The following is a 13,083-nucleotide window of genomic DNA, read 5'->3' as shown; positions in this document are numbered from 1 at the left end:
TAATTGGTATTGGATGATCAGTTTAAACATTTGGAAGGAATAAAAAAAGGTATTAAAGAAAGCAATGCAACGTATATCAAAGAATTGGACGAAAAAAGCCCCCTAAAAAAATATACAATAAAGGTATTAAAGCAATGCACGTCCGTGGATCCATCTTTATTCTCCTCCCCCCCCCCCATCCCCTGTTTGCCGCCGCTTCATCTACTCCTGCCAACCAAGTTAGGTCTTGGGTCTTGGCTAGCAACCATGGATCGAGAGGGGGCGAGGGTTGCGGGAGGGGTGCGGAGGAGGGCTACCCCTACATTTGGTATGAGCGGGCTTTTTTTGGGGGGAGGGGGTGGTTGGGGGAGGGGGGAGTAAGGTGTTGGTTACGAGTTAAACATTTGGGCTTTTTTGTTGGATGAGGATCCCGTAACGGGTCAGTACCCGATTAATCGGCTTGAAACACCCCGTGAGTCTACAGGCAGAGTTCCGTAAAACTGGGCCCTCAGACGCGCGCGAACGTGCCTAGTGGCGTCCGTGGGTACTGACCGGGAACACCCTCAAATTTAGTCTCATATATCCATACCAAACATGCAGAAGGAATCCTACGTACTACTCTAGCTACTCTTTGTCGTCGGAGGTGACCCACGACGGCTGTGCCGGGCGCCTGCTTCACGGGCGTGCGCGCGTCCTGGGCTGCGGCGGCGGCTGGGTCTGGGGCGGCGGCTGGGTCTGCCTCGGCCAGGTCTGCTGATCGACGCCCTTGGACGATGCGAGCCATCTTGTCGGCAGGGCGCGGTGCATCTGCTGGGGCTCGCGCCGCTGCTGGCGGCTGATGCGCAATGCTATGCGTGGCCCCTCATGTGGTCGTCTCCATGAAGGATCTGACCGTCTGCGCATCCTTGTCGTCGGCCGGGTGTTCGGCGTGCTCCTCGCTGATCTCACCCAGAGGCCGTGTGGGGGTGTTGCACGGGGTAACGTTAAGAGGGTGGCTGGAGAGGAATGAGTGGTCTGTCCACCCGTCACCAGCGTGGGGGTGTGCCGGTCGAGGTCTAGCATCGCTCCGCCCCATCCCCCCTTCCCTGGCCTGGTTTGCCTCCGACTCCATATATCGAGGCGCTGGCAGCTGCAACGATGGCGGGGGGTTGCTGCTGCTGGTGATAGGTTCCTTGTGGCTGTCGCTGGGGGTGTCCGGCGCCAGGGGCGGCGGCTCCGCGGTGAGAGTTGAGGTGTTCGTGAGCGGAGCTCGTAGCACGGGATGTAGACTGGTGACCTTGGTCGCGTGGGCGGCGGGGTGGCTCGGGCTGGGCGCCCCATGTTGATCATAGACGTAGAGGTATACCGGGGGGTGAAATCATTGTCTGACCACGGTCACACCAACGATGGCTGCATCCGGGGGCGTCGTCCCCCTCTTGTAGGCTCCGTCGTGGTCTATCCCGATTATTCGTGGTGCTCCGGATGAAAATCTTGATCTTCGAACGGGGTGCTTTCGGCGCTCCGGTGTCGTGCCCTTCCTGAAGACACTACCTTGAAGCTTGCATTTTAGAATCGCACCTATAGCACAGAAGTCCCCGTTTTTGTCAATTTTGGAGACAACGAGAGCGTTAAATTAACTAATGCTTTTTTTAATTTCATTTTTCGAGCTATTTCTTTGTGGACACCTATTCCCTTCCCCCATACAACTACATCAGTCATGCGTGTCATTTTTAGTCGGCCCCACCCATCCTTATTGCTTTTTGGTGTGTATCATCATGAGATATGCTCAATGAAACACCCGTGAACAGGTCACAGCATGCGCCGGCCACAGGGAGAAAAAGCACCCCCCGTGACTTAAAGCGGTACAGCTACTGCGTGACGCTTGCGTCTTCTTCCCTAGCTCACCAGCACAAAGGAAAGAGGCCGAAGATGGGAGAGAGAGGAAGAGATACAGTCTCCACGCACAAGCAACATTGCGCTGTCGAGGGAACTGCGTGTTTTCCTATGGCGGAGAACGGCGGCGCAGGGCAGTCGCAGCACGCCGACGACCTCAAAAGTAAGCTTTCTTAAACCATTCCGTCGCTTTTTTATGAAGCTGCTTCATGCAATGGCATAGCTGCCCGTTCGTGTGAGTTCCTTAGATGCAATACTACTAAATTTTTGTTATCACATTTGATCCCATTTTCGTACTTTTTTCGTTGCACTAGGTGCGCCGAACGCAGACCCTGGGTTAGATCGGAATGAACCACAACCATGTAGCCAGAGCACACCCGTGGCTCAGAACATCGATGGGGGTCGTAAGAACGATGAGAACGACAGCAATCCAGCGGAAGGGGTCGAACCAACCATCAACGTCGAAGCGGAGGAGGACGAAGAGGGATGGACAAGACGGCAAAGGTAATACTCACACAAGGAAACCATCCCGACAAAACGCTTAACATTTTGACGGTCAGATTTTTCGCAGTAACCATACATAAGCGAGTACCCAATCCCATTTTGTTACTGGATGAGAGGTTTAGATTACTATGAATACTCATAAACTTTTAATCTTACAGGAACCGAGACGGGAGGTCATTCAGAGTAGCAGCAGAGGGAAGCCTTGGTGCGATAGAGCGGGCGATGGAAGATGCGGTCAAACTCGGAAAGAAAGTCGTGTTCGAACCAGCTGTGGGCATGACCTTCAATTCTGAGCAGGAGGCTTATGAATTTTACAACGCATACTCGTGGGAACTAGGGTTCGGCATCAAGCGTGGGAACAAGTATGTCAACGGCAACAATTACAAATCTAAACAAGATTTGCTGTGCTCGTGTGAGGTTAGTAAAACAACTTGCGATCTGTAGTATAAATAGAGAATAAATATAACAACGGCTAAAAGACACGCGGTTGTTTATGTCACATGTAGGGCAAAGACAGTAAGCAATTCTCAAGATCTTCCAGGACACAGTGCCGCGCCATGGTCAGACTGCTGCGGACTCAAGACGACGGTTGGTATTATGCCACAGTTGTGTTGGAGCACAATCACAGAATGGCTGAAACAATAGGAGAAAGGAAATTTGGAAGTGCCACAACCACATTGATTCATCAATCAAAGATTTAGTAGGCCACCTGCGCCTAAACAATGTATCACTGACCAAGGTTTACGGCGTCATGTCAGATATGCACGGCCGTTATGAAGATGTGCCTTTCCGGAAGAGGTCTCTCCGCAACATGTGTGCAGCAATCGCATACGAGTCCAGCCAAGACGACATCAACAAAACTCTCGCTTTGTTTTCAAGCATGCAAGCCGAGAACAAAGGTTTTTACTTTGCGGTGAAGACTGACGATGAAAGAAGGGTATCTGGATTGTATTGGTGCCATCAAAAAAGCAGGGCAGATTATACATGTTTTGGTGATGTTGTGACTTTTGATACAACATATAAGAGCAACCTATACGAGATGCCTGTAGGCATGTTCATCGGCGTAAACAATCATTATCAATGTTGTGTTTTTGGCTGTGTTGTGCTTCGTGAAGAAACTGTAGAATCTTTCGAGTGGGCATACGAAACTTTCTTATCTTCAGTGGACAACAAAGTACCCAAGACGTTCTTGACAGGTAAGAAATTCTTGTTGTATGTACAAAGTAATTTTTACCTTTATCACCGACATATATATGTACTAATCACTTTGTGTCTACATTTTTCCAGATCAAAGCAGGCAGATGGAGCTTGCAATTGCTTCAGTCATGCCAACCACTATCCACAGATGGTGCAAATGGCACGTTTTCAAAAAGATGAAGGAAAAAGTGGGCAACGTATACAGAAAGGGTTCTGCATTCCGCATAGAGTTTGACATGCTCATCAATGAGATGATGACCGTGGATGAGTTTGAAAAAGAGTGGGATGTATTAATGTATACATATGGTCTCGACAGAAACTCATTCATGAAGCAAGTTTATGAGGTTAGGGTAAAGTGGGCGAAACCATACCTGAAGGACAACTTCTGCGCAAAGATGTGCAGCACTCAAAGAAGCGAGTGCACGAACAATGTTTTAAAAAGCTATGTCGCAAGATCAGCACCTCTCAACAGTTTCGTCATCCAATTCAATAAAATGTATGCCGACAGATGTGCCGAAGAGGACTACGAGCATGCCCATACAAACAAGGTATGTATTGTGCAACATTAAGCGATGTACCCCTCCACCTGCCCCCCCCCCCCCTATTTTTTTGAAAATATTTGGAAAATAACTCTATCTACCCTTTTGTGTGTTTTCACTGTGCAGGACAAGGCAGTTATCAAATTCAATATTCCAATAGAACGCCATGCATCGAATGTCTACACAAGAACCATGTTTAGGATCTTCTCAGAGGAGTTGTATCAATCTGGCCCGTACGAAGTTATAGGACAACAGCTCGACGGAAAGATGATAGTTGAGCATGTGAACGCTGAAATCAGGAAACGCTGGTGCAAAGTCACATATGAAGTAGACGTAGACAGAGAGAGTGACACATACACATGTGAGTGTGGCATGTTTCAACATTCAGGAATACTGTGCAGACACATTCTCAAGGTCAGTATTACCACCCATTTTTGCCCACATCTTATTTGAGCAGCCAACAGATTTTGCAAGAACTCAGCCCCCTCATTTTTTGTTGGTTTATTTTTAGGTGATGCTTCACGTCAAGCTTCAAGTAATCCCGGACAAATACATAATGAAGAGGTGGACAAGGGATGCCCGCGACATGCTACCAGAACATCTCAAGTGCTACCAGAATGATGCAAGTGTTCAAGTCTCCAAGACATTCAGGCACAACATCGTTTACGTAAAAGCTCTTGAGTTAGTTAAGTTGGCGAACACATCAGTCCCCACATTCCAGTACGCAATCCAAAAGTTTCACGAAATGCAAGAAGAGCTCAACAAAATGATTGCTACTGAGGCGTTATCAGATCCCCAAAATCAGAACAAGAGCTGCGGAGGTTCAACGCAAAATGGAGGGAGCTCAGAGAAACCTGATGCCACAAATGGCATAGCACATCCTGATCAAGCAGGAGGGCATAGTGATCAAGACTTTTCTGAGGACGTGCTACCACCCGAAAGGAAAAGATCCAAGGGCAGGCCCAAAACAAAGCGCATCAGAACCACATCAGAGATTGCTACCAAGAACAGCAAAAGGAAATGCTGCATATGTGGCTCGGACGGTCACATCACAATCTCGTGTCCATGCACGGCGGCAGGTGGAGCCGATCATGAAGGAACGAATGCTCAAGAAACTCATGCATCACAAAACATGGAGGCAGGCGAGAGTATGTTCAGTCCGGTTGGGAGCAACGTTACTTCAGAAAACCCAGATGCAGAGCAAAGCATCACAAAGCCAGCAAATCAGAGGAACAATCAGCAAAAACCACCGTCTGCCACAAGGAGATGCAAGAACTGTGGGCTACCTGGGCACTACGTCAGTACGTGTCCAACATACGAAGGGCCCAAGAAGCCACCAAAAGAGGTCAGATGCACGACATGCACGCTATGGGGCCACTATAGCACCACCTGCGGAGGCGACACAACCTACAAGCGCAAGCATGCATCTTAGAAGCAAGCAAAGGATTCAGAATTCACCTACCGACGATCAACCCCGGCAACACCTGATACGCGGCGTCTCCCTCGTACGGTACAACGCATCAAGCGTTTTATCCTTTTTAGTATGATTTACCGAACTGCTCTGTCAGCAGAACTATAAGATTTGATTTGAGAATTTGTAAGCTAAACTATGGCACATGCATTTTGCATTTTTTATCCATTATTGTAATAGACACTCATCCGTTTTTCACGAATGTTTATCCAGACCTTTTTTTTACATCCGGTTTCTTAGTTGCACGCAATTCCCAAAATTATTTTCTATATGTACCTAATAATATAAGGGCTATTGCTTCTGACCACCGTAATTTCGACAGTTTTTCGTCCATCCACCTCGCAAATATTAATATTTTTCTACGTACCTTTTCCGAGGCCGTACAAAATTGTTTTATTTTTGCGTACGGTGCACCGGCAAGAAATAGTTCGTCCAGGAATTACGGTGGGATGTCCACCGCATGGGATGGAGATCCTCTCTATCATTTCCGCCGACAAGGAGCAAGAAAAAATATATGCACGCAACGGAATTCCACACCGCTCATTTTTATTATAAATTCTATCACTTTTTATATGCTGGCAGCTCTAGCGACGGCGGGGGCGTGCCGCTGGTGGTGATACGTTCCTTGGGGCTGTCGTTGGGGGTGTTGGGCTGCAGGGGTGGCGGCTGTGTGGTGATAGTTTGCGGTTTTCGTGAGCAGAGCTCGCGGCACGGGATGCGGACCGGTGACCTTGGTCACATGGGCGGCGGGGTGCCTCGCGGCTCGGCGCCCCGTGTTGATCGGAGATGGAGAGGTATACCGGGGTGAAATCGTTGTCTGACCATGGTCAGACCGACTATGGCGGCGTCCGCGGGCGTCGCCCCCCTCCTGTAGGATCCGTCGTGGTCTATCCTGATTCTTCGTGGTGCTTCGGATTAAAATCTCGATCTTCGGATGGGATGGTTTCGTCACTCCGGTGTCGTGCCCTTCTTGAAGGCACTACCTTGGAGCTCGCATTTTAGAATCGCACAAAAATAGCACAGAAGTGCCCGTTCTTGTCAATTTTGGGCTGTTCGGCACTTTTCCTTTTGACATCAATGTTCTCTATTGAGATGGTGTTTGCCATTAATGTTTCTCCCCATTGATTTATTTTCCCCTTAAAATCCATCAACAAATCATTGTCCGTGACCTGACTCGCTTTTCCCAAATGTGCCACCAAAAAATTCGCCTTGCATGCACTGCAAAATTTAGTCCCCTTCAATACCAACAAATGATTTTTTTCATGAACTTTTTTGACTAAAAATAATCGGAAATAAGCCAAACATTTTTATTAGACTATGAGTTGAAGTTTTCAATCAGTTTGTAGGTTTGTTTGTTTCACTTTACATATGGTTTGTTTTCGTTGCAGACAAGGCTATCTTTATTTGTTTTAGTACTCAGAATGTAGCATGTTACTGAAATACCTTATTCCCCTCAACTTTTTTGATGGGCGTGATTGGGAAGAGGTATGAGTGCGAAAAGATTTTTTAAATGATGCATCAAAAATGATAAAATATTTGAAATGCGATAACATCCTTAATTCATATCAGGTATGGACGACGGCAAACAGACGAGCAGTACATTCTTCCGGTAGTACGATACATGGAATCTAAAAACCAAAATAATAATATTGAAAATAACCAGATCTAAATCAGCTTTTGTCAGATGAAAAATATAAAGATGGCAAGTAGCAAAACGTAAGAAAAACACTCAAACGCCCCCGCTCTAGTAAAGTGGGGGGGGGGGGGTGTTAAAAAAACTACAGGAAATCAAGATACAAGGTTTCAGCGACAAGCGATAGCCCTACCATTACAGGTAGCAACGACAACAGGAAGCAAAAAGAACAGCTACCCATGACGAGGGGCCATTGAGTCGGACAACAGCCACGCATAGCCGTCAGTCACAGGGACCATGCACGGCACGACGACGCCATCACTCCCGCTTACATAATGCAGACGGTAAACTTGCTGCAACCCAAGCATAGATGAGTCGAGACCCGTGCCATCTACGTACCCTGCAACCCACGGAGTGGTAGACGGCACGGGCTCGCTCACCAGGGGGCGCCGTGCGGGACGCCGGCCAGTGTGCAGTGACGGAGGAGCAGGGAGGATCTCAAGCACGCCGTCCACATGGATGAGGACGTGCCGCCTTCGAAGGAGTCCGCTCCCGTACACCTGGTTTTGCAGCTGCTCCACTTCCACAAACCAATCTGGCAGATCGATGTCGTCGAGCTCCTCATCCAGCGCCCAGTCATGGGCGATGTCGAGACGCCCAACACGCGGGATGATGTCGGGGTGATCAACCTCTGCGTGTAGGACGTAGAACGACATGCCCCTGCGCATGTACGTCTCGCGCTCGATCGAGACTATCCGGCACATGGGAAGGAGTTTCTTCGCCGTCTCCAGCGACCAAGCCTGAGGAGGGACACGCTCCAGTAGGACGCGCACATGGTACAGTGGCTGTAAGAGCTCGGCGTCGATGTCGGGCGTCCACTCCTGGACGCGGAACGGCGTGGCCTGGTCGTCATGGAACACCGTCGTCAGCGCCACCAGATCACGCCACCCCCTGTCCGTGAAACGGACGAGGAAGCAACGCGCAGTCAGAATGGACACGTCGACGGCCGACCTCGGCATCTCGGCGAACTCGGCGAGGAGGGCCTCTTTCACCTGGCATGGGTGGGCGCACGGCGCGGTGATCACCAGTGCGGTGGCTCGGAGGCGATTCTCGGCATCCACCATGTCGCGCGTGCGTTCGATAACGCAGTGGGACATCAACGGGCGGCTGTTTGGGTCGGAGCTAAACGACATTGGGGAGCACACGTTCTCCATCGTGGGCAGTGTATTGTCTGTGTTTGGCTCGTAGCTCTGTACCGGTGCTCAACCAAGGCTTCTTATCGTTTTTGGCCTGACCAGCGCAGTACTGTATATATATATGTACACGGCATCAGTTATAAATGCGACCAGCCGGCTGGCTCGCAGACGGCGTGCAACGCACGCGGCTAACCTAAAAGCCGGTAAACAAGGGCACGCGGGCAATAGCTTGCAGAACGACTCAATCTAGGCACTGTTTGCTAAACAATGACATAGTATGGGTTCCTGCAGCTTACCATTTGTGTTTGTGTCAGGCAGGAATTGGCGAACAGCACGCTCCTGCGTCTCTTTTTGCTTGGCGCACATGCAATGAAGGATCATGCATGCATAGCAATGCGTATCAATCACACGTTGCCTATAGAGCAATAGGCGTCAGACGTCCCGAAACTAGGCACTGCATGCGTATCGATGACACAGGTATGTGTTTCTGAACCTTGCTATTCACATTTGCTGAATTTTTGCTGACCAAGGGCCGGCCCGCATCACATGTTTGCCTGCGATGAAATAGACCCACACCAATGAGTTGACTACGTCAACATTTCCTTCCAATAAGCTACCAGCAAAGACTACTAACATAATCTTAGATCAACGGCACACAAGTAACAACATAACCATACTCGTATCAATGATTGCTACATGCGCGAGACAAACCATAGCAAGAACTGCCATCAGACCACCGGTAGGCGGGAGGCAAAGCCAGCTAGAGCGAATAACAGCACCAAGACCAAAGCGGCGCCTAGACGGCACCCCCAACGCCGGTCATGGTGTTGGTCAGAAACGTTGCCTCGGAAGGCGGGACTGCTGAGTACATCGTTCTCCTCCTCCAGCACACGGATCCTGTCGCGAAGACCCACAAGAAGCTCACGCATGTACGCGCTCGGCTTGGGATCAAGCCAGCGCCAGTGAGGGAGAGGGCAACCCTGCAACCATTACAAGCTCAGCTTTTGATAAAAATGACGTCGCCCATTAAGCAGGTCTGCGACATGGAAGAGATGAATTGCAGCTCACCGTCGCCCGTGAGCAGGACATGTATCTCCGGCCGGGGTTGGTGTCTGTCCAGGACGTCAGCCGGGCTGCCTTAGCGCCGCAGCTGCAAAAAACAGCTGGCTCGTACTCCAGCGGGTTCTCGGAGTAGGGGAGAGGCGGTCTCCTGCACCGCGCGAACCGAGACGAGGCGGAGCTATTGCTGGACATGGCTGGCAGCTGCGGAACTGCGGGCGGGCAGGAGAGATGGGTCTGCGTGTGCGTTGCGAGGTGAGGAGGGAGGGCGGTGCGTTTTGGCCCGATGGATATCAATGCCTGCCCCTGCTCTACTTTTTATAAACAGACGCCAGGGCGAGTGTATGCTACAAGATTCCATATCGCCAGACCAAAAAGTTACCACAGATCAGCCTTTACAGATCATGATCTCCCGTGACATCTCACACCCGCATGCAACATTTGATAGATATGGTCCATGGGCATGCACACAGGCTCGCTCGTCATACACACCTTGGTGTATGGCACAGTACGTATTTTTTTACTTCACCCTGGACACGTCATCGCTTTTTTTCATAACAACGGCACATCAGTGAATGTTTTTTTTTGTAAGGATACGGCCATTTTTGCATGGGTCCAACATCACCGTCACTTTTTAAAATTTTCAACCGCATGTCGGGAGCTAATTAACTGGCCTTTTTTCTCGTTCTCTCCCACAACACTACCACTTTGGTTCGCCGCGTGCCAAGAAACACCACCAACAACGACAATGACGACAACTACGGTGCTGCCCGGACAGATCCACGCATCGGAAGAGGTGCATATCAAAAGACGTACACCCGACGACCCTTCATGTACGAGGGGTGACACCACGACCCCCAAACCCCCACCTTTCCTGGACAATTAGAGGCGCTCGACCAACCATGCCATCCACGAGCATACGACACCATCATAGACATGATCAGAACCTCCACCGTCATAAACGGTGGCCGTTCGGAGGCGAAGACAAGAGCACGCCTAGCCCTTGGAACTGGAGGGCGGCAGTATCGCCGCCGCCACGTACTCCCCCACCATCTACGGGTGCCGTCAGGACACGACAGTACGGACTCACCCGGGTCACGCCGCCGTGTTGTTGCACGTAGGGCCCGACCGCCGCCACCCTGAGGCCCCAACCGTCACACACGGAGTAGTGTGGGGTTATCACTGCTGTCTCTGACACGAGCCGCTCATCAGGCCAATCATCGGAAACGAGGCAGAGCTGCCCATGACACAGATCTGCGTCGCCCCATGTTCGGGCCTGCAAGGCCAGAGCTCCATCACCGCCGCCCAGCCACCAACACCTTTGCCATCCGAGTTGCACCAGGGGAGACCTGCGTCGTGTTCCAACCGTCGCAGCCGAGGACCATCATCTGGGCTAGGGCTCCCCCCCCCCCCCGGTCACCCAAATCCAGGAGGGGGAAGGGCAGCGGCTCGCCGCCACCGGGGCTGCCCGGCCAAGTGGCGCCGCAACAGACAGCCGAGGAAGGAGGCGGGGGAGCGGGTCGCGAGAGGGGTGGCTACAAACCATACTCCGGCGAGACACTGTGCCGACAGTACATCCTACGCTTGGCTCGACACTGCGCCACTAGTACTGATTTTTGAGAGGCCACATCTTCAAAATCACCTCTCTCTGCCGCAGTTTTATCTCGCGCGAGAAAGTGCTTATAACCTTTTTACGTCACGTTTTTTTATTGGACAACAGACTAACGAGATAACTTTTTTAATGCCCATAAGGCCCATTTTTTCGGGCCAAATGCAGCGTCATATGCATACGGACACAAGGAAATCAGGAGAGAAAAAATGCAGTTACATTCCTTTCCTCATCATTGAACCAATTCGATATATAAGAAAGACTTGATATTAAAGGATACAACGAACTTCAACTTTTCCGGACACAGGCGTCCTCATGCCGAAAAGAAACCATAACTAAAAGAAGGAACAAACTAACATAGAAAAAATACTGATAATTCTAGCCCTATGCATGGAAACACGCCCTATGCATGGAAACAAACTGTAGCTAAGATAAGGAAACAACTAAGATAAAGGCCGCGAGCGGAGCGCGGGAATACAAGGCATGTCTTCAGCACAAAACCACACCACAACATTGCATCTAAATGTGGTCGGGGAAGCGTGGCGGCCACGCGACCGTCACCGGGACCACATTGCTCATGAAAGCGTGTTGTGCTGAGTCGAAGAGATCAAACGCTCTCTCTAGCTCCGTGTCAATGCAGTACACGCGGGTGTCAAAACCAAAACTCATGACGAGATGGCGAGCACCCTCGTCGACTGACACAATCCTAATCAAGTAAAACTCAGTGTCCCATATTGGAATGTCCAGCCCTTCGTTTTCAGCAACTCTGATCCACATAGTATCCGTAGCGGGGACATCAAAAACGCTGGAAATTGACATGTTGATCCTCTCCACCCACACCCCCGTCGGGTCACGGTCCCACACCCGCGCTCGCATGCCCTGGACTTGAGCAATGCAAAGCTTCCCGGAGGAGGTTTTAGTGACTCTGTAGTCCGTACCTCCCGCTTCGATGTTGAAGGCGAAATCTTCCGGCAGCTGAACTGTGTCGAATGTGTTCGCGCTGACGTTGCAAGCCACCACCCTGCCGACTTCGTACATCATGTACATGACGCCGTCGATGACCACCGCATACGGGCGCCGGAGGAAGCACACGTTATCGCCCGCGTGCATGGGTCCTGAAACCATGTTCTGCCAAACACCCTCAGCGAACACGTTCACCTGGCAAGTGGGAAGCAAATACAAACAGTGGTAAGCAATCAAGAAGAAATGGTATATCATGGGCTAACGACAAGAAAAGTAGATGCTTTTCTTGGAATGAGAAATTTATAACACGTGCATGTACTTACGTGGTAATGAACCGGCGAGTCGTCGTTCATGCAAACCCCTTTCGGCATGATGTCGAAGTCGGCGGCCGGGTCCTGCACGAAGAACGCATGCTCGGCCCCAAGCTTTGCAAAATGACCCCAGGTGTTCGGCGTTGCCGCAGCCACCGTAGGCGACAGGGGCACGCCGTCGCCCATTGGAGCGGCGTCCCCCCCGGGCGTGATGAGCATGTATCCAGGTGCTGGAAGTTCCTCCCTCGTCATTAGACCCGAGTCACCCGAGGCGATAGCAACGATGCTATGGTCGGGGTCGAGGAAATGCTGCGCCACCGTCTGGGAAACTTGCGCTAGCCCATGCCCGATGCCAGGGGAAGCAAGATACATGGAGAAATTCCATAGAAGCTGATCGAACTCAACCGCGAAGCCTATGAGCGGAGGAGCGAACCTTTTGCGGAAGGCCGAGAGGAAGCCTGGCAGCTTCGCCGCGGCGCACCATGTTGGAGACACTGCGGCAGCTCGGACCAGGGCCGACACGCTCCCCACCCGCAGGAAGATCTCCCGGAGCATCTCCATGTCTCCCAGGACAGCTTCGACGGAATCAGCATGAGCAGCCATGTAGCCAAAGGGAGTCAAAGTCAAATGGATGGGCAGCGAGAGAAGAAGAAGACTAGTGTGAACAGAGAGATGGACGTGAGGGTGGGCGCGCATGTTATAGGAATTAGAAAAGTCATATAGAATATGTTCGCCATGCATGCACACCTG

At 50.9% G+C, this 13,083-nt stretch overlaps 3 protein-coding genes across 3 annotated transcripts; 2 read left to right on the top strand and 1 right to left on the bottom strand.

The window, feature by feature from the left end:
- The first annotated feature begins 1,796 nt into the window (after positions 1–1,796).
- Positions 1,797–3,056, top strand: LOC123083888 (protein FAR1-RELATED SEQUENCE 8). The gene is made up of 4 exons (XM_044505766.1): positions 1,797–2,014; positions 2,166–2,355; positions 2,514–2,772; positions 2,862–3,056. The coding sequence occupies exons 1-4, from the start codon at positions 1,888–1,890 to the stop codon at positions 3,054–3,056; spliced, it is 771 nt and encodes a 256-aa protein (XP_044361701.1). The 5' UTR covers positions 1,797–1,887.
- Positions 3,040–5,789, top strand: LOC123086767 (protein FAR1-RELATED SEQUENCE 5). Its single transcript, XM_044508560.1, has 4 exons — positions 3,040–3,551; positions 3,643–4,100; positions 4,218–4,505; positions 4,603–5,789. Exons 1-4 carry the CDS (start codon positions 3,107–3,109, stop codon positions 5,521–5,523), a joined length of 2,112 nt encoding a protein of 703 aa, XP_044364495.1. The 5' UTR covers positions 3,040–3,106; the 3' UTR covers positions 5,524–5,789.
- A 5,789-nt stretch (positions 5,790–11,578) lies between these two features.
- LOC123083887 (uncharacterized) lies at positions 11,579–12,965 on the bottom strand. The gene is made up of 2 exons (XM_044505765.1): positions 12,346–12,965; positions 11,579–12,217 (listed from the first exon to the last, which is right to left on the bottom strand). The coding sequence occupies exons 1-2, from the start codon at positions 12,934–12,936 to the stop codon at positions 11,579–11,581; spliced, it is 1,230 nt and encodes a 409-aa protein (XP_044361700.1). The 5' UTR covers positions 12,937–12,965.
- Between the last annotated feature and the right edge of the window lie 118 nt (positions 12,966–13,083).

The sequence above is a fragment of the Triticum aestivum genome, chromosome 4A, assembly GCF_018294505.1.
Source record: "Triticum aestivum cultivar Chinese Spring chromosome 4A, IWGSC CS RefSeq v2.1, whole genome shotgun sequence".
Taxonomy (NCBI): domain Eukaryota; kingdom Viridiplantae; phylum Streptophyta; class Magnoliopsida; order Poales; family Poaceae; genus Triticum; species Triticum aestivum.
This window is presented reverse-complemented; position numbering and strand designations above follow the sequence as displayed.